The sequence below is a fragment of the Nelumbo nucifera genome, chromosome 1 (genome assembly GCF_055504915.1).
Source record: "Nelumbo nucifera cultivar China Antique chromosome 1, China Antique-T2T, whole genome shotgun sequence".
Lineage (NCBI taxonomy): Eukaryota > Viridiplantae > Streptophyta > Magnoliopsida > Proteales > Nelumbonaceae > Nelumbo > Nelumbo nucifera.
This window is the reverse complement of record NC_142649.1, coordinates 60,653,713-60,678,451: the sequence shown is the minus strand read 5'-3', so window position 1 is coordinate 60,678,451 and position 24,739 is coordinate 60,653,713. Positions and strand designations below refer to the sequence as shown.

The 24,739-nt window shown below is 38.4% G+C and overlaps 1 protein-coding gene across 6 annotated transcripts; it reads right to left on the bottom strand.

The window, feature by feature from the left end:
• Positions 1 to 419: 419 nt before the first annotated feature.
• LOC104594374 (vacuolar cation/proton exchanger 2-like) lies at positions 420 to 20,119 on the bottom strand. Of its 6 annotated transcripts, none has more exons than XM_010254659.3 (13): positions 19,620 to 20,115; positions 19,350 to 19,474; positions 17,021 to 17,281; positions 16,867 to 16,934; positions 16,727 to 16,755; positions 14,759 to 14,955; positions 14,448 to 14,660; positions 12,816 to 12,935; positions 8,665 to 8,781; positions 8,530 to 8,583; positions 6,999 to 7,115; positions 2,304 to 2,400; positions 420 to 745 (listed from the first exon to the last, which is right to left on the bottom strand). In XM_010254659.3, exons 3-13 carry the CDS (start codon positions 17,279 to 17,281, stop codon positions 723 to 725), a joined length of 1,296 nt encoding a protein of 431 aa, XP_010252961.1. In that variant the 5' UTR covers positions 19,350 to 19,474; positions 19,620 to 20,115; the 3' UTR covers positions 420 to 722. The 6 variants fall into 6 exon arrangements, with proteins under 6 accessions (XP_010252961.1, XP_010252960.1, XP_010252965.1 ...); XM_010254658.3 differs by having other exon boundaries at positions 12,816 to 12,947; positions 19,620 to 20,111; XM_010254663.3 differs by lacking the exon at positions 14,448 to 14,660 and having other exon boundaries at positions 12,816 to 12,947; positions 19,620 to 20,119.
• Between the last annotated feature and the right edge of the window lie 4,620 nt (positions 20,120 to 24,739).

Here is a 24,739-nt window from a genome sequence, read left to right as displayed (position 1 = left end):
TCTAATGTGCAATTGCAGTAGCGTGTTGGGAAATGTTGGGAGCACATTGTTGGTCGAACCATGATTTATATATTTCAGAGTTTTTCCACTCAACTCTATCATACTATATGGGGTAGGGCTTAGGAGTTTTGGCTTTCGACTATGACACTATAAAGACATGATACAGAAAAAGATCTTATAACCAATCAACTGATATCATAATAAAAGTGGTAACCAATCAGATGGTATTCATCAAAATTCACTTGGGGGTTGATCGGTCAGAGGTCAAAACTCTTCCTGGGTTATAACTTTCCAGCATCATATATATTTACACACTTTTTTTATGCTCCATATAGTATTCTAGGCTCAGTTTGGAAGGAGTACACATGTAGAGTGCAAAACCTTATATTTTGTATGTATTTGTACCGTACATATTTGTATTTGTACTCCTTCCAAACTGAACCTTAATATTTTACTTGTTGTACTGTAATATCTAAGTTCCTAAAAAAAAAGTAACGTTACATTTTTGCTGAACTAAATTTTACAGTCTCCCCGTGGACGTAGGGTTTTACCAGATGTCTTCTATTTATCAATATAAGCCTGACAAAAGCAACTTCATCTCCCTCCTAAGAAATGAACTTCACAACAACAAACTTGAAAGAAGAAAACGAATTGCAGACATATACAACAGAATGACAGTAGAAATTGAGCTCCACCTCATGAATCCATGCATCCTTCTTAGACTAATTTTTGTGAATCTTATCAGCTGCAAAAAATGACTCATTGTAAGCTTAAAATAGATTATCTAATGCAAATATATATTTATCTGATATACAGAGAATGCATCTACAATGTAGTAAAGAGTGATGCAGTAAGACCACAGTGTGAAAGTACAATAGAAATGAAAGATGGCTAGGATTGTGAATCATGAAAACAAGTTATTAGATTTTCCAGTGATAAAATGTAAGCTCAAGTAGCTAACATTATCATATCATATAACTAATCATAGAATCAAGTTGATTAGGTATTTTACTGAACAAAGTAGACTGATTGAACCGAATGACAGGAATGTTGAGTGCAGTATAATAAGCATAAAAGCATACTGAAAGTATCCTTGGTTTCTTCAGTGAAAACCAACTATTCGGCATTATTCTATAAACCAAACCAAAAGATTGGTAGCACAAACTGGATAAAGACATAACTTTGAGTCCACTATATTTTCCCATCCATGGTTTGCAATATTGATGACATTTGGTGATGCATCCCCAAAATATCCCCATTTGCTAGGTGGTGATACGAAATCTTCCGGGAATCTTTTTTTCAGATATTCCCAATATTTAGCCAATATGTCGGCAATATTTCAGATTTCATTGATAGATTATATATTTAAAATTTAAAATTTTAGAATATTATTTAAAATTTGTCAATATTTCATTGGAATCGTCATAGTTCTTTTTGTTTAATATTTTCCTAAAAGAACTAACAAGGAATTGGTGACTGGATAATTAGCTTTTTACTTTGATATGATTCACTTACTAAGGTGATTTTTGGTTCTGTGGGCGTTTATTGAAAAAATGTTGCCATCAATGTTTTAAAACGCGGAGGCGTGACACACAAAGCATTCCACTACCTAGAGGTGTGAGGCATAGTTCAGAATGTAAGAGGCGTAAGCCTCCCGAACACAAAGAGGCGTAAGCCTACTTAAGAGGAGGGGAGATGAGGAGGAAGGAGGATCTCATTTTTCTTTATTTTTAATAAAAATCTTTTATATTAAGAAGAATGAAGATGCATATCACAAGTTAAAGGGGGGGGGGGGGGTCTTGTCGAAGTGGAGGCGAGCGAGCTGGAGCGGATATTAATATATTTCTTCTAATGATATGGTTTTGAGATTTAAATGTGCAATTATATTTCTTCTAATGATCTCTTGAAGGTTTATTAACTAATTCCATGCTAAAAGCTTTCCTGATTTTCTAGATTTTCCAAATATCTTAGTAAAATTAGCAAAATATCACTGAAACTTCTCAAACTCTACATTTTGAAATGTTCATTGATATATTACGAACCATGTTTCCATCTATCTCAGGTTATGCTATCTTGTTTTAATCCCATTAAAGAGGATGCATCCTAGAGAGGATATTAATATCAAATTATTTATGTACTGTATTGACTTTGCACTCCTAGGCTGCAGAAATGACTCTAGCAAATGAAGATTTGTAATAAACTTAAACCAGTTTAACTTTTCATACAGATACACATGAAAAGAACTTCATCCTAGGTTCCATACATGGTATGGGGCTGTTACCTGTGTAATAAAATTTACTTACCAACTGACTTTGGATCTGCATGTACAAAGAAACTTGCTGCAACTATAAGATAGCAAAGAATGAGCATAAGTCCTTTAAAATAATTAGAAGTTCCCTCCTGCATACAGACAAAAAACACAAACTCATGAACCCAAGCAACCAATAATGTTAGGAAAAAGAAACAAGAAGTGAGTATCTATGGAGATGATTTTTCAAATCAATATGCAAAAATTATTGAAGGGCTTTGTGGATATCCACCTAGACTACAATAACACTATATATTTTCCTCTGCATTTTGGCATTTTGCATAATAACACTCTTCCTAACTGCATTATTAGGTTCCGAAACTTCCCCCAATTCTAATCTAGTTGAATATGAAAAAAAGAGAACTCTTTCCTTTTTCTTTGTTGATTTTCATGCATTTTGACTTATTTTTTTATCAATTACTGTGTTTAAATTTTATTAATAGAAAATAAAGAAAGGGCCCACCATTCAGAAACTTTTAAAATGATGCAAAACAACAGAAAAAGCCAGCAAGCAACATAAGGCTGTAAAAATAGAAAAAAGTAAAAAACAACACTGATTACAGGTTAGTCCCTAAATCTCTTTTTCAAACCGGATGTTCTCATGTTCTCTATTTATACCATATCCTTCTAAAACATCAGCTATTTCATTTTCTGATATAGGAATCCATCTGAATAAGAAATTCAGAGTGGATGCTAGAGCTTCAGGTTCCCTATAAAATCTAAGCGGCCATGGCCCCCACACTCTCTAGAAGCCATACTAACACAATTTGGCAAGTCTCCCTCCATTAGCAAATCATTCCAACCCCTTGTCAAGGCTATTTTTAGACCTTAAAATATAGCTGAAAAATCTGCCTTTAACGAGTTTTGTACATTGTCTGGTCCACTATAACATAATATTATTGTGCTGGAGTCATTGAAAAATTGTTGCCCCTAGGATGCAACAATCAAATCTCAATTTCAAACTACCTCATTCTTGAGCTGCCCATTCTTGTAATATAGGCAGTCTTCTATTGGAATGACTTGCAACCACCTCAACCCTCTCAGAATCCCATCCATGGTTACCTTTTTGAACTCCTCTCATCTTAGCAACCAACTTGCCACCTTTTCCATGGTCAGATCAACAATACCTTCTATATCTTGTTGCTTATTTTCAAAAATTCTAGAGTTTCTTTCATTCCAAATTCCCCATAACATTTCTGCCCTATAGAAATGCCATAGGATCTTTCTCCTCTTTAGGTGTTTATGATAAAAAAAATTGTAAAGAGAAAAGGTCTGAAACATTTTCTGGTGGCATCCAAGAACCAAAAGAAGGCCGTAGAAATGAGTTCATACCTTTATGGTGAAGGGGCAAAAGAGGAATAAGTGATTATTTATTGTGGATGCTTTAGTTGGAAAGGAATACAGCTGCAGACAGCAGCAGTAATGGGCGTTAGATTCAGTGTTCCTATCTTATCTTATCTAGATTCAATGTTCCTATCTTATCTCTTAGCTAGATTGAGTGTTCCTATTAATTAGGCAGTAGCATTATTATTCCCTAGGTCTTTTAGAAAGTTTCTTAATGTTTCTTTTAGAAAGTTTCCTTTTAGAAAGTTTCCTAATGTTTTTAGAAAGTCTCTGAATGTTTTTTAGAAAGTTCTTTTTTAGAAAGTTTCCTTAAGAAGGACTCTTGTAATTCCTATTTAAGAAGCAGATGTTATTTAATAAATCCATCCAAAATTTCAGTCAAGAAAGAGCAAAGGAGAGTTGGTGATCTCTTTAACAAATCACCATAAAGGCGCTAAAGATAGGTTCCTCGAAAAAAGGGAGAAACAAAGGAAAACAAGAAGTTTTCCCCGTTAACCGACCTGTGGCGAGATTCTATTCGCGGGCCCTTAACAATTTGGTATCAGAGCAGGGCGTCATGGGTGACTTTGAGCAATTGAAGACTAGGGTTCATGATCTAGAGCACAAACTCGTGGAAAACAGCAAGGAGGTGCGCAAGATCAAGGACGACGTCCGAGAATTGAGGCGCTTGATGGTGTTATATTTTTCCAGCAAGGAAAAGAGTTCAAAAGGGGCTGCAACCACAGACGGCCGCCGACCAGACATGGCAGAATCGTCCAGCGATCAGCAGGTCGTTGCCCAGGGAACCACGATTGTTCCCAAATACAGCAAGCTGGAATTTCCTTCCTATAATGGAATTGGAGATCCTTTGGGATGGCTGTACAGATGTGGCAGTTCTTCCGCAACCAACGGACAGAGGACAGGGACAAGGTAGGCTTAGCCGCATTCCACATGACAGAGGAGGCGCAGCTCTGGTTTTATATATTGGAGCAGGAGGAACCTGGGCTCAGTTGGACCCAATTCAAATCCTACTGCCTTCTCAGATTCGGGCCCCCATTAACAAGCAATCCATTAGGCGAACTAATCAACCTCAAACAATTTCAGACCCTCCTTACGAGAGCATCTTCTGTACGACCAGACCAACAGGTTGACATGTTCACCGTGGGGTTAGTAGAAACTTTGAGGGTGGAATGTGGAGATGCAAAATCCCCTCAATCTGGTTACTGCTATGAATTTGGCTCGCGCTTTTGAACGCAAATTGCAACTCAACCACGGAAGTATCAGTATAGGGCGGCCTCAAACAACATGGGCAGCCCCGAAACCACTCGGAATGGCTCCATCTTCAGCAGCCAGCCAAGAACAGAAACCACAGACGAGCAACAATTCCAGATCGGCATCCAGAGTGGGAAGCAGCGTTGTTGCACCCCCTATTAAGCTTTGTCCAGGGCTGAGATGGCGGAACGCAAGGCGAGGGGACAGTGTTTTAATTGTGATGAACTTTACTCAGCAGGGCACAAGTGCAAGAGACTTTTCTGCCTCCTGGTGGAACAAGAGGAAGAATGAATCCTCTTCATTGGAACCCGATCCAGGAGGGAAAAATCATTCCACCTATATTGGATTCCTTTGACTGTGTTTCAAGACACCTATCCTGAATTCGAGCTTGAGGACAAGCTCTTAGTCCAGGAAGGGAGTAATATTGTGGATGCTTTAGTTGGAAAGGAATACAGCCGCAAACAACAACAGTAATGGATGTTAGATTCAGTGTTCCTATCTTATCTTATCTAGATTCAGTGTTCCTATCTTATCTCTTAGCTAGATCCAGTGTTCCTATTAATTAGGCAGTAGCATTATTATTTCCTAGGTCTTTTAGAAAGTTTCCTAATGTTTTTCGAAAGTCTCTCTTTAGAAAGTCTCTTAATGCTTTTTAGAAAGTTTCCTTAAGAAGGACTCTTGTAATTCCTATTTAAGGAGCAAGTTATTCAATAAATCCATCCAGAATTTCAGTCAAGAAAGAGCAGAGGAGAGTTGGTGATCTCTTTAACAAATCACCATAAAGGCGCTAAAGATAGGTTCCTCGAAAAAAGGGAGAAACAAGGGAAAACAAGAAGTTTTCCCCGTTAACCGACCTGTGACGAGATCCTATTCGTGGGCCCTTAACATTATTGTCTTAACTATTCACTAGAAGTAAAGGCACCAAGAAAGTCTGCCTTTGTTGGAGCATTTCACTTTGATCCATGGCTGTGTAATCTCGCCCTGAAGAACCCTAAATGGGGCAGGAGTAGAGAAAGGCATTTCATTGAGTACCAAGGAGCAGCATGTGAAAGATCCAACTCCAGGGGCGGAGCCAAGTATATTAGTATATTGGTGGGGGGTCCTTGCCCCCCCCCCCCACCCAAACTTTTTGGTAAAGCTGTTATTTATACATGGTTACTAAGAGGAGGCCGGGTCAAAACATAATGAAATGGGTCTTTGCCCCCCCCCCCCAAAACTTGAACTAAAATGTAACGGATCACTCTCTAATGCTCCTCCAACTCCTAAAATAAAAAAAAAATGTTTATTTTACCTTTAAAAAAATATGTAATAGACCCAAACCTTTTCAATCCATTTTTCCCCAAACCCTACTTCTTCTACTCCCTATCTCATTTTCTTGTTTAACTCACCCCCCCCCCCCAAAAAAAATAAATAAATAAATAAAGAAAATTCCTAGCTTCGCCACTGCAACTGGGATTAATGTCCAAACTCTATTTCTCCTCCTATCAGGGCAAAGAAAAACATTCATAAGGGTCTCAAGGAGTTTTAATACTTCACCAACTTCATGATATTTAAAACCTCTCGTAAAAACCAAATCCTCAAACACATCCCTAAGGAAGAACCAAGAAGGAGTGCCATGTGAAAATCCAAATGGTCTTAATGTCCAAGCTCTATTGCTCCTCCCATATTGGCAAAGAAATGCATCCTGAAGGTCTCAAGGAGAGCTAACACCTTACTAGTTTCATGGTCATTAAAACCTTTCCTAAAATCAAAGCCTCAATCATTACCTTCCTTGGAAAAAGGTAACATGTCAAAAATAGGTTTAAATCTATAACTAGTGATGGTGTAAGTCTAGAAAACTGAGTGCACAAAACTCAAATGAAGAAACTATGAACATGAATGGGCAGTTTGGAATCTTGGAATATGAGAAATCTTGGGGTACCCCAATAAAAATTCACAAAAGAAATTTTTGTGACCAAATGAGACAATAAACTTTCATTGATAAGATAGTTCTAGGGTTAAGTTATTCTCTAACAAGAACTAAAGTTTCTTGAAAATAGATTCAGTTGCAATAAATCAAAAGAAATTTGTATTTTCTTAATTATTAAAGACAAACCTGCAGCAAGAAAGCTACAACTAGAACCATTACAAAAAGTGTGGTTGTCTCAAAAAGTTGAAAATTTAAGTCCATAGGACGTCCCATGAGCCATCCCACAACCACACAAAAGGGGATCTGCCAAATAAACAACAAAACATATTTTAAGATATATATATGACCCAATACAAGGAACTATAGTGTGCTTAAACAATAAAGTTACCAAACAAACATAATGCTGAAAAAATGGAAATTACATAAGAACTAAAAATCACTTATTCATTTTGATTTTAATGCATGAAGCAGAAAAGTATGAATATTCGATTTTAGATACAGAAGTAATGATGATAATAATGGATGAATACGCCATCCAAATAGATAAATTGCAGTTTCTAATACTGTCTTACCTACAGGTCTAGACCTATGCCAATTGTGACAAGGCCAAGCCACCTATATTTCAACACCTCCAACAGTAGACCCCACTTAGAAAAAGTTCTGTTTCAGTTTCCACTATTTCTTAATCACTTTAAAGGATAAGCTTGTCTCAAGAATGATATTCAAATAGGAATAAAACTAGTCATAATATGAACTGAAAAGGACTGGTTAAATGTCAATAACATGCTTACTTCTTAGGAAGAATAACCACTTAATTATGAAAAATATAAGAGCATCTTTATAACATCACTGAATATGATTGTCATTCAAGAAAGTGAAAAATACAACATAAAAGATTCCCCAATTTCTAAAGCATGGAACAAGAAAAGGTGATCAGATTGGCCTTTGGCTCTATTTAATTGCTAAATAATTACAATGAAAGAAAAGAAAATGAAAGACAATAAAAGAAAGAGAAGAAAAGAAGAGAAAATTTTATCATCTTAGCACTGTTGGGTTGTCAAGAAAAAAAAAAGAATAAGGAAATTCTAGAAACTATAATCTTTGTGAATCCCACCCAGATTTAATTCGTCCCTACATGCTCCATATAGCTTCTCCTATCTTTTGTCTTCAAAGAAAAAAAATACTCTCATTTTAGAAACAAACACACACACAGTGCAATCAAGAAAATTTGGTTATGCATTGTACTTACTTTCTAAGACAACCAAATGCCACTCTAAGATTTTATTGGAACATTTTTGGAATTTTTCTCTTAAATATTCTTCCAACCAAATAAAGCGGTAAATTACAGTGTGTCAAATTCATGAGATAGCTAAAGGCTATTATATGAGTCAAACCCTTCCATGGTTTAAAAATTAAATATCAAAACCAGCATTTTGTTTTATCAAAACTTTATCTAGTGAGTGATGAAGAGGAAGAAAAGTCTTCTTCATGATGGACATTTATCATAAACATAAAGCAGCATGGAATATGCAGATTGGTCAAATATCTTCATAACACTATTCAGTAAAAATAAACCTTGTACTCATTTTCCATTCTAAATATTTAACTTACTATTGCTTGATCTCAAACTATTAACTTTGACATGTAGAAAGTGTGCTTAAAGAGCAGTCTACTTTCTTTGAAGTCAAAACTGAACTATATAATATTTACTACCTACCCCAAACATAGATATCTGTGTTGATGACCCTATAGCCACTCCCAAAGAAATGTCCTATGCAGAAGATCAGGAAAAAGAACTATAAGATCATGGTAATAAAAAAAGGATAGAAATTCTATCTGTAGAAGCACTTACAAGTTTATCTTTCATAGCAAACATAATAGCACTTGCATGCTCAGAAGCATTCCCTACAATTGGAAGCAATATAACGCTAATAAATGCAATTGGAATATTCCATGCAATAGATGCTCCCTGTGAAACCAATCCAACAAGGAACATAACTATTAATAAAACGTGAGCAGGCAGAAACATAAGGGACAAAAAAATATCACTCTATAGACACAAAAATGAGTTATATTGGGTTCTTCTTGACCATAACTGCCTCTTTGTCAGAGAAATAGGCCAGATAGTTCCTGTAAATTTCGATACGACACGCCCCACATCAGGCGTATCATATCATATCAGGAGCTGTCTAAAACCCTAAATGAGGGGCGCTTCAGACTTTGACTATTTTCAAGGGGTAGGCATGCTTAAAACCGACACCCTTATGCAATTTTGAAAAAAAAAACTTAATAACATAGTTATAAAGTAGTGGAACACCCAATACGCCTGTTCGTGCGTATCAGGTGTATCAATACTTTAAACCATGGTTTCACATTCGCCATGATGTGCTTGGACAAGAAAGAGCATCAAATATAATTGATTCAATCATTTTCAGTAGAAATGCATGCTACTTCAACTGGATCTAGTGTAATGTATTTTGATATTTAGGTTTCAATTTTTGTTAACGTATCAATTCAATATATCTTATATTTTAGTTAGAATGCCTATAAGTAAAAGTCTGGGCTTGCTGAACCTCTATGGGAAAGCCTCAGATGAAGAGGTAAGTCTGAAATCACTTTCAGACAAAATAGTCTCCAACTATTCCAGAAAAAAGTAATGGAAAAGGGACTAAAAATAGAGAAAATTTGGGGATTTACCTTGGTCCGGCCACCGAATTTGAAAAATAAAAAATGTAGGTCTTTTTGCTTGTTTTTGACAGAATAGCAAAAGGAGTTCATGGAAGTAAAGGTTACTTTTTTGGATCAGCAAAAGGAAAGTTACTTTCTCAAACACAAAAGGAGGTTCTTGAATCTGCAGCCTCAGTTTTTTCTACCTATTCCATGTCTTATTTCCAAGGTTCAAAATTTTGATACGATACGCCCCGTATCGGATGTATCATATCGTACCAGGAGCTGTCCAAAACCCCAAATAAGGGGTGTTTCTGACCTTGACTATTTTCAGGGGGTAGGCATGCTAACCGACCCCCTGATGCAATTTTGAAAAAAAAAATAGTTAAAATAACAAAGTTATAAAGTAGCGAAACACCTGATACACCTGTTTGTGCGTATCGGGTGTATCGATACTTTAAACCATGCTTATTTCCTGATTCCTAAGACCCTTAGCAAACATCTTGTCTGTATTCAAAGAAAGCTCTGATGGAATGCAAATATAGATAAAAATGAACTAACTGAGTCGGGGGGATTTTATGAGAAGAAGTAAACAAAGTGGAGGTTGAGGTTTCAGGGATCCCCATTGTTTTAACCTTGTTCACCTAGCTAAGAAAGCATGGGGGCTTTGTGCATAAGTAAACTCTATTTGGCCTGGAGTAATAAAGGCTAAATATTTCCTGTCAAAAGATTGTCTTTTTATTTGGTTGCTTTTCACAGAATAGGTTCCTGAAGCTAGAGAAGACTTCTTGAAGGTAAGAACATTCTGTTACCAATCAGAAAAAAAAGGTAGGAAAATTCTGTTAGGGGGCTTGATAGTTCGTTGGATTAGACCATAAAATCAAGATTTGGGAGTTCAATTGGATTCCATTTATCCCAGGTTTTAAAGTCCCTTCTTCAAAACTAGATGGTTGTAATCTTTCGATGGTTCATGATCTTATAGAGGATTCTACTTGGAAATGGAATATGAATTTGGTTACTGCTTTTTTTATGACATAGGTAACTAGAAAAATTCTAGATACCATAGTTCCCCTTCATCCTTGTAAGGTTTCCTTTCTTTGGAACCAAGATACAAAAGGAATGTTCTCAGTCAGGTGAGCCTTTAATGTGGCCAAAGAAGTTGTCTATGACCAAGAGGTGATGTCAAGATCTGGACAACCTATAAGAAACATGAACACCCCCCTCTCCTGGAATTGATGGTCAATGATTTGTTTAGCTGTAATCATGCTATGAGCAACCTGGTTTGAAACAGCATTTGCAACCCAAGGATTACCTGATGATGGGACTTGGCCCTTAATACCTGATCGCCCATTCTTGTAGGTTAGTGCAGGAAATGATGATGATGACAGAGATGATTTCACAGCTAGGCCATTCCAATTATTCCATCCTTGAACAAGAGTCTTTATCTTTTTGTCATCCTCTTCAAGGAGACTTATCTTGGATAATGTTTCTTTATATGTGACTCTAGTGAATTGGTGGCTGCTGTTAACTTTTCATCTCTGGCTGTGATTCACTATGTTTTGTTGGTTGTTATTAACTTTCTAGTTTGCATTTGTTAGTCATACTCCAAATGATGTAGTATGTGGTTGCTTGACTTGTAACTACCCTAGTTGGTTATCTGTTGCAACCTCTAGGCAGTGCCCCCATCAAATAGGGGAAGAATTGCTGTTTGTATTCTCTTTTTTGTTTGGTGTAATGGTAAAATCTTGGGCTTATAAGCATGCGAATGCAGGTTCAAGTCTGAGTTGCCACCTTGTGCGAAAAAAAAAAAGAATACAAAAATGACTTCTTTTTGACACTGAGATCTCAGACATCTTGAACCTCTTTCTTACCATAAAAGAAGTCTACACTTCCCCTCATTCCATTGACACCCAAGTTTGGACCCTCAACCCAATTTCTCTTCCAAATCTATGTTCAAGGCTCTAACTGCAGGTGAACAGAGTTCCTCTTTCCCTTCCAAGAAGATCTGGAGCAGTCATATTCCACTAAGAGTTTGCTTCTTTGTTTGGGAAGCGTGCCTACAGAGAATAAATACTTGTGATCTTCAGAAAAAAAGTATGGGAAGATCATATATTTCTCCTCATGCCTGTGTGCTTTGCCTAAGAGAAGGTGAATCAGCTGATCACCTATTCATTCATTGCAATTTCTCTCAAAAGATTTGGTGGCATTTCTTAAACCTGACTGGATACAGTTGGGTCTCTCCAAAGCATATTCAGGAGTTTCTCAATATGTGGCATGGATCGGGTTTGAGCAGAAAAGGTAAAGTGTACTGGAAAACTGTGTTACATGCAGTATTGTGGGGAATTTGGGAGGAAAGAAACAAGCACATATTTGACAACAAGATCAGATCTCTTGAAGAATTAATTTCAGATATCTCCTTTTATTGCAATTTTTGGACTGTTAATTCTGAGCTGTTCCAAGGACTCTCTCTCAATGACCTTAACAGAAATATCCAAACGATCTTGTTTCTTCCAACCTACCCCCAACCAATCCAAAGATTACAGATATCGCATAATGAAGGAGGGATGATTTTAAATTGATGGAAGTGCTGCAGGCAATCCTGGTATAGCGGGGATAGGGGTATTTTGAGGGATGATCTGGGTAATATCTGTTGGGTTTTCAGTGGCCCAATAGGTAATGCTGATTCAACAAAGGCTGAAGTGATGGCAGCTATCACTGGAATCAGAATAATAAAAAGATTGGGCATTCAGAACTTATCCATTGTAGGAGATTCTGCTAATACTATCAAATGGTTGAAGGACAAGGAGGGGGGTCCTTGGAGGTTGAGTCATTATCTGGCTGAGGCAAGAGACTCCTTGGAAAATATAAATGCAAAACTGCTGTGGATACCGAGGGAGTTGAATCATATTGCAGATGGATTAGCTAAAATTGGAGAAAGATTAGAAAATCTGTACAGCAGCAGGCTTCCCCCTTGTAATTTTGCTTTTCTTCTGTTTGACTTCTCTTTCTTCTGTGTAGTACATGGGTATGGCCTTTTATTAATAGCATATAATGTAATTTATTTAACTGATTGTTCGAATTGTTGATTACCAATGGCATTATGTGGAGTTGGTTTAAATATTTGGAAAGAAAAAGTGATATCTGTCATGATCCTTGTATGATCCTGTTCTAAGATTCTACTAGAGATGGTCAGCATATAAATCAGACAAAAAATAAAAAAAAAAGAAATGCCACTCTTCTTCTTCTGTCAAGGGTTGGTTGATCCTTAGTCCAATGATAAATAACATGTCATAGTATCACTTGAATAAAGGTATGAGAAAGGTCAGAAAAGCACACCTCTATAGCATCAACTAGGTATCCTGAGAGGACTGAAATCCAAGCTGTCAAAATGGAAAGCCATATTATTGATTCCCATTTAGAGATCTCAGCATCCTCATTATCATATGAGTTCTCAGTCTGAATTACACCCTAAATTCAGTCAATTGTGTCATAAACATCCATCCATCAATAAGCTAAACATACAGAGTTAATACAAACAAGAACATTAACAATAAGTATGATAAAAATGACAAAACAGATAAATGTATAAAACTAGGTCTAATTGCATAGGACAAATATGTACTGTAGGTTTTCAAGACTGCTATTCAATCTTGATCAGTAAGAGATTTCAGGTTCGATGAGAAGAGAAAGTGAAGAAGATGTAGAAGAAAGAGTGATGGAAGAGCAACAGAACACAGATTTTGAGGAGAAGAACAGAATGTCAATGTTCTGCCGCCGCCGCCACTTTAAGTTAATATATATAGGTTATGCTAGTTACATGAAAGGACATATCTGCCCTTGGTGTTTACATCATAACTGCTAACAAATAACAAACAATATAAAACTGAAACTAGAAATAACAGAATAGCAAAATAACCACAGCTGTGACTAGATACATTCTACCCTATGGACAGAGTGGGACCACAGCTGTGGGGCCCACATCAAAGTTCTCTACATGTACCATAAATTGATTGATGCATACCAGAAAGTGGAAAAAGGAATTGATATAAAATTTGGAGCTTTCCTTAGAAAACTGGATTTTTTAACAAGTGAGTCCACCATTTACAGGCCCCAATAGCCCAGGTGATCTCTAGAGGGCACCCAGACCCATGGTTTCGGGGCGAAACTAGGATTAGTAGTTTAAAACTTATTTAAATATGTAGTTTTGGGGTCAATCATCTATGTTCTTTGATCTTCTCTTTATGTTTATTTTGATTGGCAACAGTTAACTTTTATTATCTGATAAAAGAATAAGTATGCCACCAAACCCTTTTTATACTGCATACATTAACAATGTCAATGGTGATCCCCAGAAAATGTGCCTTATTGACCCCATATTTGCAGCAGCCAAGGAATAAGAATTGATTTCTTATTGTATGGCTGTGTCTCTCAACGATTTCACTTTAAACTAATCTTCCAACATAAACAGTGAATCTTCATAAATATTTGCAAAACATATTTTGAATGTAATGTTAATTCCAGAGCCCATATATTTTCACAAAGACCCCAGATATCTGAGACCAACATTGGGTAATGGCCTTTTACATGTATGTGCCTAAAACATCATGTTACACTGCATATAATCCATATTAAATAAAAATAAAAAATAAAAGACGCTTAGATTGGGACAGATCCAGGTTTAGATCAACTATGAGATGATCTACCCTTTTAAGATCTTTATCCAATCTTTTTTTGGTATTTGCAAAAGTTGGGGTGCAACACGAGGACTTCGCAAGAGGTCACCCATCCTAGTACTACTCTCGCCCAGATCTTTATCCAATCTAAGTATCTATTTTTGGGTTTAGACCTGCTTTAGTCAAGTCAGATCCAGGCCATGCTCTGGACTTACTGACATTTGTAAGTACAACACAATATATCTTGAAGATTAAAATCATAGTTTTCTTCTCAAAAACATATTTAGAAACAAACCTCATCAACAGGGACATATAGGTTTTTGTGACTCTTCAGCTGGAAAACAAGAAAGGCTGCATATGCTACAAGCATAACACAGCTGCTAAACCTTGAGAGTGCCAATTCAGATTTTCCAAAGTGCAACTCTGTGTGTGTGTAGTGGAGTACAGCTGGAAATGTTAGGCCCAAAACTGCCATCAACAGCAACCCTGAGTTCACTGTAGCAGCTGCCTGCCCATATAAATTAACCATTCCAACATTAATCGTTCACCACATGAAGAACAGAACAGAGAGAGAAACTAACTCTAAAGAGGATGTGATATATCTACCTTGTTAAACACTTGATCCTTCTTACAGTGAACTATTCCACCACTTAAGAAAGCACAGCCAAGCACCAACAACATGTTTGACAGAATTGAGCCTAGTAAAGATTGTTGAACAACCCGAACCATTCCATTTTTAAGTGCAAAAATGGATATTAACAATTCCGTTGCATTACCAAAAGTAGCATTTAAAAGACCACCAACTGCAAGTTTCAATTTTAATACATTATGAAGGATTCCATGTCAATTCAAAATATAATAACAATAAAAAGGTAGGGAGTAGGATAAATTTCAGGAATTGGAACATGAATTAATGTCCACTAGCTTTACTTCCTAGTTCGAACACGGAAAAGAAGATAAAGCATGTTCTGGGTCCCCTATACATGAGAGTTAAGAATGGTAGTTGACCCCAAGTAAACCAATGCTTGCTATATATCTATGAACACCAATGCCTAAGCTTATAAATTACATGTGTCAGGCAAATAAGTTAGTAGTCTATATTAATCATTTGATAAATATGAGATGAAAAGTTTAGTGAAATGATAAAGCTCCAACAAAAATCAACTTAAGATTGGAGATTGTTTATCTATGATTTATTCCCAGAAGAACTGCCTATAAGAACAGAAAATGTCCAATGGAATTCTAATTCTTACCAGAAGGTGGTTGATATTGATGAAAACAGGAAAGAAACTGCACAGTACATGTGAATTGTAAACCCCTTTCAAGAGTCACAAACCAGAAACAATTAAAAAACAGCAATAATAATAAACTCCTGCACATTTGCTATAGTTTTTTTGTTACTTCCCATGTTTTCTCTTCACTCCTATTTATCCAACATGGGTTTCCTTTACTAAGCATGAAACTTTTGGTTTAAGTATCCAACATAATATGGCACCATTGTACAGGTATCTGGGCATAATAGTATCCAATTCCTTTGAAAGCATTAGATACACTTCTACTATTAAGGGGGAAAACTATAGTAGCATGGTATTTAAAGAAAACCTTACAGACATATTGTCCAACAGCAATCAGCATCTGGAATTTGTATCATACAAAGAAGTAGCTATGATATATGGGATACAACTTCCCTATTTGTGGTCTGCTGCACTTCTCACTTGAATACACAACTTTGATCTTACACATTTGATACCGCATGCCCTTATGTGGTTTACTGGTTGTATAGTGAAATAACCATAATACTTGTAAGCTAGTGTGGTTACTGTTGCAAAATCTATGTAATTTGTGTATTGATTTCCCTGTTTGGTCATTATCTTATAATTCCATTTTGACCTACCTGCTGCTTTCTGATGAAAGAAGATGGCCATGAACAGAATTCCCTTACCACATGGTTGAACCAAAGTAATGTATTACTAAAATATTAAAAATTCCAGATGAAATCCATAAGTTCAGTAGTTACATTTGATCATTCATTCCAATCTCCTCAGGAAATCCAATAGTTAGATAAGTAATCCATTGGAAACAAACCTATCATCTTGAAGTAAATATGTTGCATTTTCGATTCTTTTAGTTAAAATGAATTGCTTATAAGGTGTCTATATTCTATCTCAAACACACTGCAATGGAACTATTCTTAAATATACCAGATGCCAAGATGCCAAGAAACTTCTCTTTTATGGGTAGTTGTTGCTCAACTTTGTCAGTTATTTCAGAACTTTTAGTTTGTAGAAATTACCTTCTATGTTATATGTACCTAGTACCTGAAAACACTTATCATTCCCCTGAAAACCTCCCTAAAAATAAAACTACAGAAACATTATGGGTGATTGCAGAAAGCACATAAAATATGACAAATTATCAAGCAAACTACTAGTTCTACTGTGGATCCAGTGACTCATCAACAACAAAATAGATACATAAACAAGAGAGTGCACTGTGTTATGGGGAAGAATATGAAAAGTCAACTGTCATTCTTGAATACCAACATACTAACATTAAATCATCCAAGAAGCTTACCTGTAGGTCCAGTGTAGAATGCAAGCTGCCTGCAGCAGAAAAAAGCTGAGCTCTATTAAGCACTTGTAAAGTCATATAATTACAAAAGCCATTCCAATGACAAATGTTATAACCTCACACCCAAGGATTATATGAATTACTCTGTAGCATAACCCAAACGTTCAGCCAAAGGTATAATGCCCAGTAAGGTAAGAAAGAAAACCCAGCCCTGTATTCCATTTCAATAAATAAATCAACCTGTAATGAAGGTAAAAGTGACAGACAAATATATCAAAATAGATTGAGGAAACTTACATGACGACCTGTGAGATAATTGACAAGGATTGCAAGGGGGCCAAATGGCAAAAGTAAATTGATTTTGCTTGACAGCAGAACAATCTTTAGATTCTTGAGCACTCTATTCCTCATATATATGTTTTTGGAAGCTTGCGGAGAACCTGAAAATGATCCGTGCTGAATTACATCCAGAGGATGACTCTTTCTAGCAGGTGAGACAGGGGTAACAAGGGTCTTGTCTTCCAACTCAAGTACAGATCTTTCATCTAGTGATGTCATCTGTGTCATCAAATTTTTTTCATTAGACACCATCACCAAAAAGAAACAAGCCTACCTCCTCCGTGGTCTAATAAACAACTATTAATCTAATCACCATTTATTAGAAATAGCTCATGTATTCATTTCTAGGAATAAAGGTTCCAAATTTTTAGATAGAGCTAGGAATCCAAGTGCTAGAAATGTGGCTAGTGGTTATCTCAATTTGTGCCATATGAATGAATGCAATGCACTGCTAATGGGGCATTCTACAACATGAATATTTTTGTTTTCATTTGTTTCTGAAATTGCCACATCAGCAAAAAAACAAAAACATGTTCTTGAACTCTGTTTTTGTTTTTAAAGGCAAAAATAAGTTGGTTTTGTTTCAAAAAACAATACATATTTTTGAAACCATCAAAATGATGGTTTTTAAAACAATAACAAAATTTGTAGTGTAGAATTACCATATGATTTATGGAACATGATATGAATAACCTGATGAAAACATGTCCTTGAAACCAAAATTCAAAAACATGTTTTCGGTTTTAGTTTTGAAAACAAAAAACACATACACAACCAAGAATATATTTTGTGTGTTTTTGTTTTAAGAAACAATCTGTTTTTAAACTAAATGATTTTGATTTGTTTTTAGAACCAACAACAATAAAAACAATTCACATTGTAATTGTAGAACACCTCCTAAATCGAACATAAGTAGAAAATAAACTCATATATGAGTGAACTCTATCCATGTTTCCCTTGTTATCCATCCACCTTCTATGAAACAGCTGTGAGTAACTTATTCCTAATCATGAGCATCACTGCAGGAACAAGCATTGGAATTTTCTAAAATCAAAAGGAAAATATCTACAAGAAAGCAATTATATCTCCAATAAATGACCACATGTATCCCTAGAGATTCAGATCGCTTCAAAGAGAAAAGAACAAACTTTAACAAGGCTAAATTGATTAGCCATCAATCAAAGATAAAGAACAAAGTGAAAGTCAACCCACTGAAATTACTGCAACCAAGATGATAGTGTAGAATGACAGAGCAAATGGGTGGTCCCTCTAGTTATATCTCCATCACTAGAAGCATAAATGTAATTGACTAATAGTGAGTTAGGGCTACCAATATTTGACACAACATGTGAACACAATATGAAGTTAGTGGGTTTGGATTTACTTTAATTGTGTTCATGTCAAAATCCTTCGACCTGTTTAACACGATTAATAAATGTGACAATTTCAGGCCGAACCACTTAACTCAAAAATGACCCGTTTATGACCCTAAGTTTCTAGTATTAGATCATATATGTATATTTGGATTAAACACTTTATGGTAAGTAAGAATGATATTGAATGGATTGTATGAATTTGTTTAGATAATGGATGATTGAATGTTTACTATTTAAGTCTATTTATTGTTTAATTTAAATAGGTTAAGCATTAAGCTTGTTGATTTCGTGTTCATTTGGGTTATACGTGTCATTTAGTATAGAATTAAACAAGTTAGTTGTGTTAATTTAGATTACACGGGCTGTATCGTGTTCATGTTGACATAGAATGCCCCTACATTGACACAACACGAGAACATGAGTTGCAACCCCTATAACCTCTGTGGGATCCAAGAGCCAAGATAAACGGAAAACAGAGAAGAAAATACACAGGTCTGAGCTGAGAATGAATAATACCCGCAGAGAAATTAGATAGAAAAGAAAAAGAAAGAAAAAAAAAAGGACAAACGAGATTAATAAATGAATGCAAGTCAAATATCAGATCCAAAAGGCAAGATCAATGAACACGATAAAGAAATAATGATTGATCTTCCAGTGAACAAAGAAAAGAGGACATTGCAAGTTTAACTAAGTCCAGTAACTATAAACGTCAACCGAGTTCAAGAATATTGTCAAAATGCGAAGGAACAGAGCAAACAAAAATCCCCAGAAACAATAACAATTCTCAGTCACACCTGCAGCCAATAAAAATATTAAAAGAGAGAGAGAGAGAGAGAGAGAGAGAGAGAGGACGGTTAGACCAACTAACATTGTAACATTGAAACCTTTAATGCGAAGTAATGGGAACAAACCTTTATGCAAGTTTGCCCAAGTTCAGTAATTATAAACGTGAATCGGGTTCAATAATATCGTCTAAAATGAGAAGGAACAGAATAAAGAAAACCCCCAGAGAAACAAGAACAATTCTCAGTCACACCTGCAACCAGAGAGAGAGAGAGAGAGAAGACGATTCAGAGCAACTAACATTATAACACTAAAACGTTAAAACCACTCGAACCCATATGTGAAGTAATGGGGTCAAAACGTTAAAACCACTGGAACCCATATGAGGGAGACGATACCTTGTGTGTGTGCGATTGAAAAGAGAGGCATCAAACTCTGTAACGAAGATGATCAGACGCTCCTCTTGGAGTTGGGGTGGTTGTTTTGCATGTCCGAATTCTACGTTGAGGCAGACATACACATACATGACATGGGCTATGTATTTATCTCTTCTTTTTTGCTTGTCGGGCTTATTATTTTCTTCTTTTTTGCTTGTTATTAATGCTTTTTATTGGTTATCACTTCATTGTTCGTTGTTCCTACGACTTATTTTATGTGTTGTAGGGGGAGAAGCGGCAGCGATGACTTTATTGATTTCCCAACTGACTGAGTTGTGTTGAAGTTGGACAGATGTATCTCTCTGTCGTCCGTCGCGAAGCGAGGGTGATTGCTGCTGCAGCTTCTCCCTCGCTTCGTGGATGGAACCGCTCTTTCCGCCCTCTCGCTAAGTTTTAGGTGATTACGGCAAGAAAGCATCCGTCAGTCAACTGTCTTGGTATTGATTTCTCTCTATCTCCACGAAACATCTTTCCTCCTCGGGAAAAGATACGGTATAGGAAGAATTTCGACCAATCAATAAGACGTTTTCCGCTTGTCCATATCGGAAGATGTTTTCAATGTGAAGCCGTACAAGTGTGATTAGATTGTGGGTGGGTACGACCTAGCAAGAAGGGGATATGTAGGCGTGATCTGATCGAAGGATGACAATACAGTCAGGCAAGTCCCGTTCGTAATATTCATAGTTCGGGCATTCAGCCACTTAGGCCCAAAATCCGCCTCAGTGTAGAGGTACCTCGACACTTAATCTAGTTTGGGATTAAAGAATCGAAGTTCCAGCTCCGAGCTAATGAGCCGAAGCACCGCATAACCGACTCCAAAGGCCTTCCCAATAGATCCCGAATCTCTTGAGGTCACGATGAGCCAATAGATCCCGAATTTCCCGAGATCACAATAAGAACTCATCCTGGTTCCGCCTGAATCGGAGGTAGACGATAAACCTTATCGACGTACTGCTCTCCTTCAAAAACGGAACCAACCTTATCTCCACAGCCCGGAGATCCCGGAGATCTTCCGTAAGGCCCACGACTACTCTAGTATATAAAGACTTGAAACCTCAAGGCAAATGTACGCGTGATTATTCTACTCACCAGCACTCAAGCTCTCAACCATTTAGCTTTCATTCACAACATAAGTACTGACTTAAGCATCGAAGCGACCTCGCCGGGTTAGCTACCCCGGGTTCTCTGATACATTGTTTTGCAAATCGATCCAACTCATCGCCCATTTGGAGTTCGGATCACCCTCCAACTAGGAGTAGCTAGATCGCACACCATCAATTGGCGTCGTCTGTGGGAATCGATCGAAAGGTCATCCCTATCTCTCTATAGCTTCAAACTTAATCTCAACCTCAATGGCATCCTCCAACCACACCGGGAAAAGTGTCGAGATGAACGTCACCGGGGGCAAGCTCAGCAATCAACCTTCCCCCAAACTCCTACGGTGTGTATCGATCAATTCACTATTCCGCTCACAGCGTCCGGAGTCTCATCATTGTCCGCACCACCGAGCACCACACAAGTAAGCGTCCCACTTCCACCAGTGGTAGGCGAAACTTTCTCTAAGCCATCCGTGGTTCCCCCGGAATCGGGCATTCCTAATTTCAAGACCTCGTTCAGTGCGTTCGGGCTATTCAGATCTAGATGCAACAGGTCCAACAGTTCCAACAGTACCAACAATACTATTTCTACCAACAGTATCAACACCAGTTCCCTCCACTACAGCCAAACCAGCAGCCGGTTCCACCTCGGCACCCAGGGCCCCATCAGGGTCAGAACCCAAATCGACTTGGAACTAACCAGAACATCAACCGATCTCCCCATCAGAGTGAAGAGACCTCACAAGTACCGATTCCTCTCAAGAGTCAGGTCTCGCCCTGTGGGAGGAGAGACGGTCAGCACACTCCTCCAGTCTCGCAAGGAAATCTCAGAAACAGGTCTAGGGATAGTCAGCCCAATCCGCCTCGGTACTCACAACAAGAAAACAACGGCTCATGAGCAGATAACCAGTTTGGGGTTCGAGGTGCGAACTTGAGACAAGGCCTCTCCGTCCCTCGTGATAGCCAATTCGAGCCCCATAACCTACAGAATCCAACAAGGAACCAGGATCTACCTCGCGAGCCAATAAAGAAGCAGTAGTGGCGACGTTGCAAAACACGCCACCTCTCGGCCAGGAACAGCCTGCCAGCGAAGCCAAACCAACGAGAAGAGCAAACCAAAGGAAAGGAAGAAGCGAGCTCGGTGGCTACAAAGACCACGCCTCCACTACTTTGCTAGTCATCCCCTCTGTCGCTCGAGCTCTTGGCAACTCCAATGCCAAAAGACTTTAAGATGCCCCCATTAGACAAGTATGATGGGTCGTTTGACCCCAATGACCATGTGGATTCTTTCCAGTCTCAGATGCACCTAGCTGGGGCTGATGAGTCCTGCATGCGTGTGGCCTTCTCTACTACGTTCAAGGGGGTAGTTCGAACTTGCTACCGAAATCTCACGCTGGAGAGTCGATCACTACGCACTTCATTACTAGCAAGAAGTGTCTGAAGTCATAGGAAAGCCTACTAAACATGGTTTAGAGGGAAGGAGAGTCGATCAAAAGTTATATCAAGCGCTTCAATGATACTTGCCTGCAGATACTGGACCTCGACCCGGCAATACGACTCACTGCGGCAAAGAAAGGAATCACCCACAAGGAGTTTAAGTGGCATGTGGTAGCTAACAAACCAAAGGACATCACCGAATTCCTTAAGTTAGCAGATCAGTTCAGTACCGAGGAGGAGATCAATCAGAAGATCGACAACCCACTGCCGAAAAAGAGGAAGAGAGAGAATGAAGGAACGAGCAATGGTGGACAAAAGAGGAAGAAAAGCAAGTCCCCGAGCAGGGGAAGAAATAACTCCAGAAGTCGGTCCCCCTCGTGAACTCGCAAATTAGGTCGGCGCTCCAGAACCCCACCTATGGAGAGAACGAGCTACACACCTTTGAACGTTAAGAGATGAGAGATCCTAATGGCTATTAAGGACTCCTCCTTCGTCAAATGGCTTCCTAGGCTAAGGGGAGACCCAGCAACAAGAAACCCAAACATTTACTGCCATTTTCATTGAGATCACGGACACAACACAAAGAACTGCAGGAATCTCCGCGACGAGATCGAGGAACTTATTCGACGCGGGTACTTGAAGAACTTCATCTTGCAAGAAGAGAGGGGACAAACAGATTGATAGGCAGATCGACAGGGGGACCAGAGGAGGAATGCCCCCAAGGCCAACAGGCAGAATGAGCAACCACCACAACAGTTGCCAGAGGAAAGACCGACCCGCGGGGTAATCAACATGATTACCGCGAGTTAGAGAACGAAGAGGAAAACCTACCAAAGTGACCTTGGCTCGAAGAATCGATATACTTCACTGAGGACGATGCACGCGAAATCTAGTACCCTCATGACGATGCCCTAGTGGTGAAGCTACGAATTAATGACTTCGAGGTAAAGCGCATCTTGGTAGACTCAGGTAGTTTGACAAATATACTCTTCAAGGGGACCTTCGATAAATTATAGTTACAGCAGAGCGACCTGAGACCGGCAGATACTCCTTTGGTAGGTTTAGCGGCGAGGAGGTCAGACCTCTTGGTCGAGTCACATTACCCGTGGAAGTCATGCGAGGTTTAGCTACTCTCTCTCCCTACAACGCCATAGTAGGTCGGCCCATCGCACATGTTTTACATGCAATAGTATCCACTTACTATTTGGTGATGAAGTTCCCAACTGATTATGGAGTGGGAGTCATGCGAGGTGACCAGCTCGAATCGCACAAGTGCTACGTGGCTGTTCTAAAAGGGAAAGCAAAGCTAGCAGAGGATGTCGAGCTCGAGCGACCAGCGGAGTATACTGCGAGCGAGCTACCCCGACAGAGGAGACGGTCCACATACTGGTCTATGTTGATGAACCAGCCAAGACTCTCCAGATCGGTGCCTCGGTCAACGAACCACTTCGCTCCCAGCTAGTAAGTTTCTTACTTGAGAACTTAGATGTTTTTGCTTGGTCCGCGATAGAAATGCCCAGAATTGATTAAAAAATTATAACTCACAAACTGAATACCGACCCTTTAGTCGCCCCAGAATGTTGGAAGGTAGTCGATGAAGAGGTTGGGAAGCTCCTCACGGCAGACTTCATCAGGGAAGTCCATTACCCGAGTTGGGTGGCAAACCCGGTTCTGGTGAAAAAAAGCCAATGGCAAGTGGCGCATGTGCGTCGATTACACCGACCTGAATAGAGTTTGCCCGAAAGATTGCTTCCCGCTACCCAAGATCGACTGCCTAGTGGACGCGACCTCAGGGCATGAGTTGTTGAGCTTCCTGAACACGTATTCTAGTTACAACCAGATTAGGATGGATCCTACTGACGAAGAGAAGATCGTCTTCATAACTGAGCTCAGGTTATACTGTTACAAGGTCATGTCCTTCGAATTAAAAAATGCTAGGGCAACCTTCCAGCGCCTTGTAAATAAGATTTTTGAGCCGTTAATTGGCAATAAAATAGAGTGTTATGTTGATGACATGGTCGTGAAGACCCAGTTTTCGAACTCTTTGTTGAATGTTTTAAAGAATGTTTTTCAAATTTTATGAAGACATAACATGAAGCTTAATCCAAATATGTGCGTCTTCGGAGTCACTACGGGTAAATTTCTAGGGTATATAGTCAACCAACGTGGCATCGAAGCCAACCTAGATTAAATAAAAGCCATTCTAGATATGAGACCACCCCGGAAAATAAAAGAGGTTCAGAGGCTGAATGGTCGGATAGCCGCCTTGAGCCGCTTCATTTCCAAGTCGACAGATCGGTGCCTACCCTTTTTTAAAGCGATAAAAAAGAGTAAGGACTTCGAATGGACTGAAGAATGCCAGCTCGCCTTTGACGAGCTAAAAAGATACTTAGTTACCACCCCAGTTTTAACCTGACCCGAAGAAGGGGATGTTTTAAAGCTATACCTCTCTGCGAGCGACGAGGTGGTTAGTTCAGTATGATCAAAGAAGTAGATCGGGTCCAATGACCCATCTACTATGTTAGCAAAATTTTGCAGGATGCAGAA

Bases quoted from the DNA above. Each gene is read 5' to 3' on its own strand.
- LOC104594374 (XM_010254658.3), bottom strand. From the start codon at position 17,281: ATGACATCACTAGATGAAAGATCTGTACTTGAGTTGGAAGACAAGACC. The intron at 12,948-14,447 runs GTTTGTTTCTAA...GACTGAATTTAG, and splicing joins TATATGTCCCTGTTGATGAG to GGTGTAATTCAGACTGAGAA. The intron at 2,401-6,998 runs GTTTGTCTTTAA...GTCTGTATGCAG, and splicing joins TTGTAGCTTTCTTGCTGCAG to GAGGGAACTTCTAATTATTT.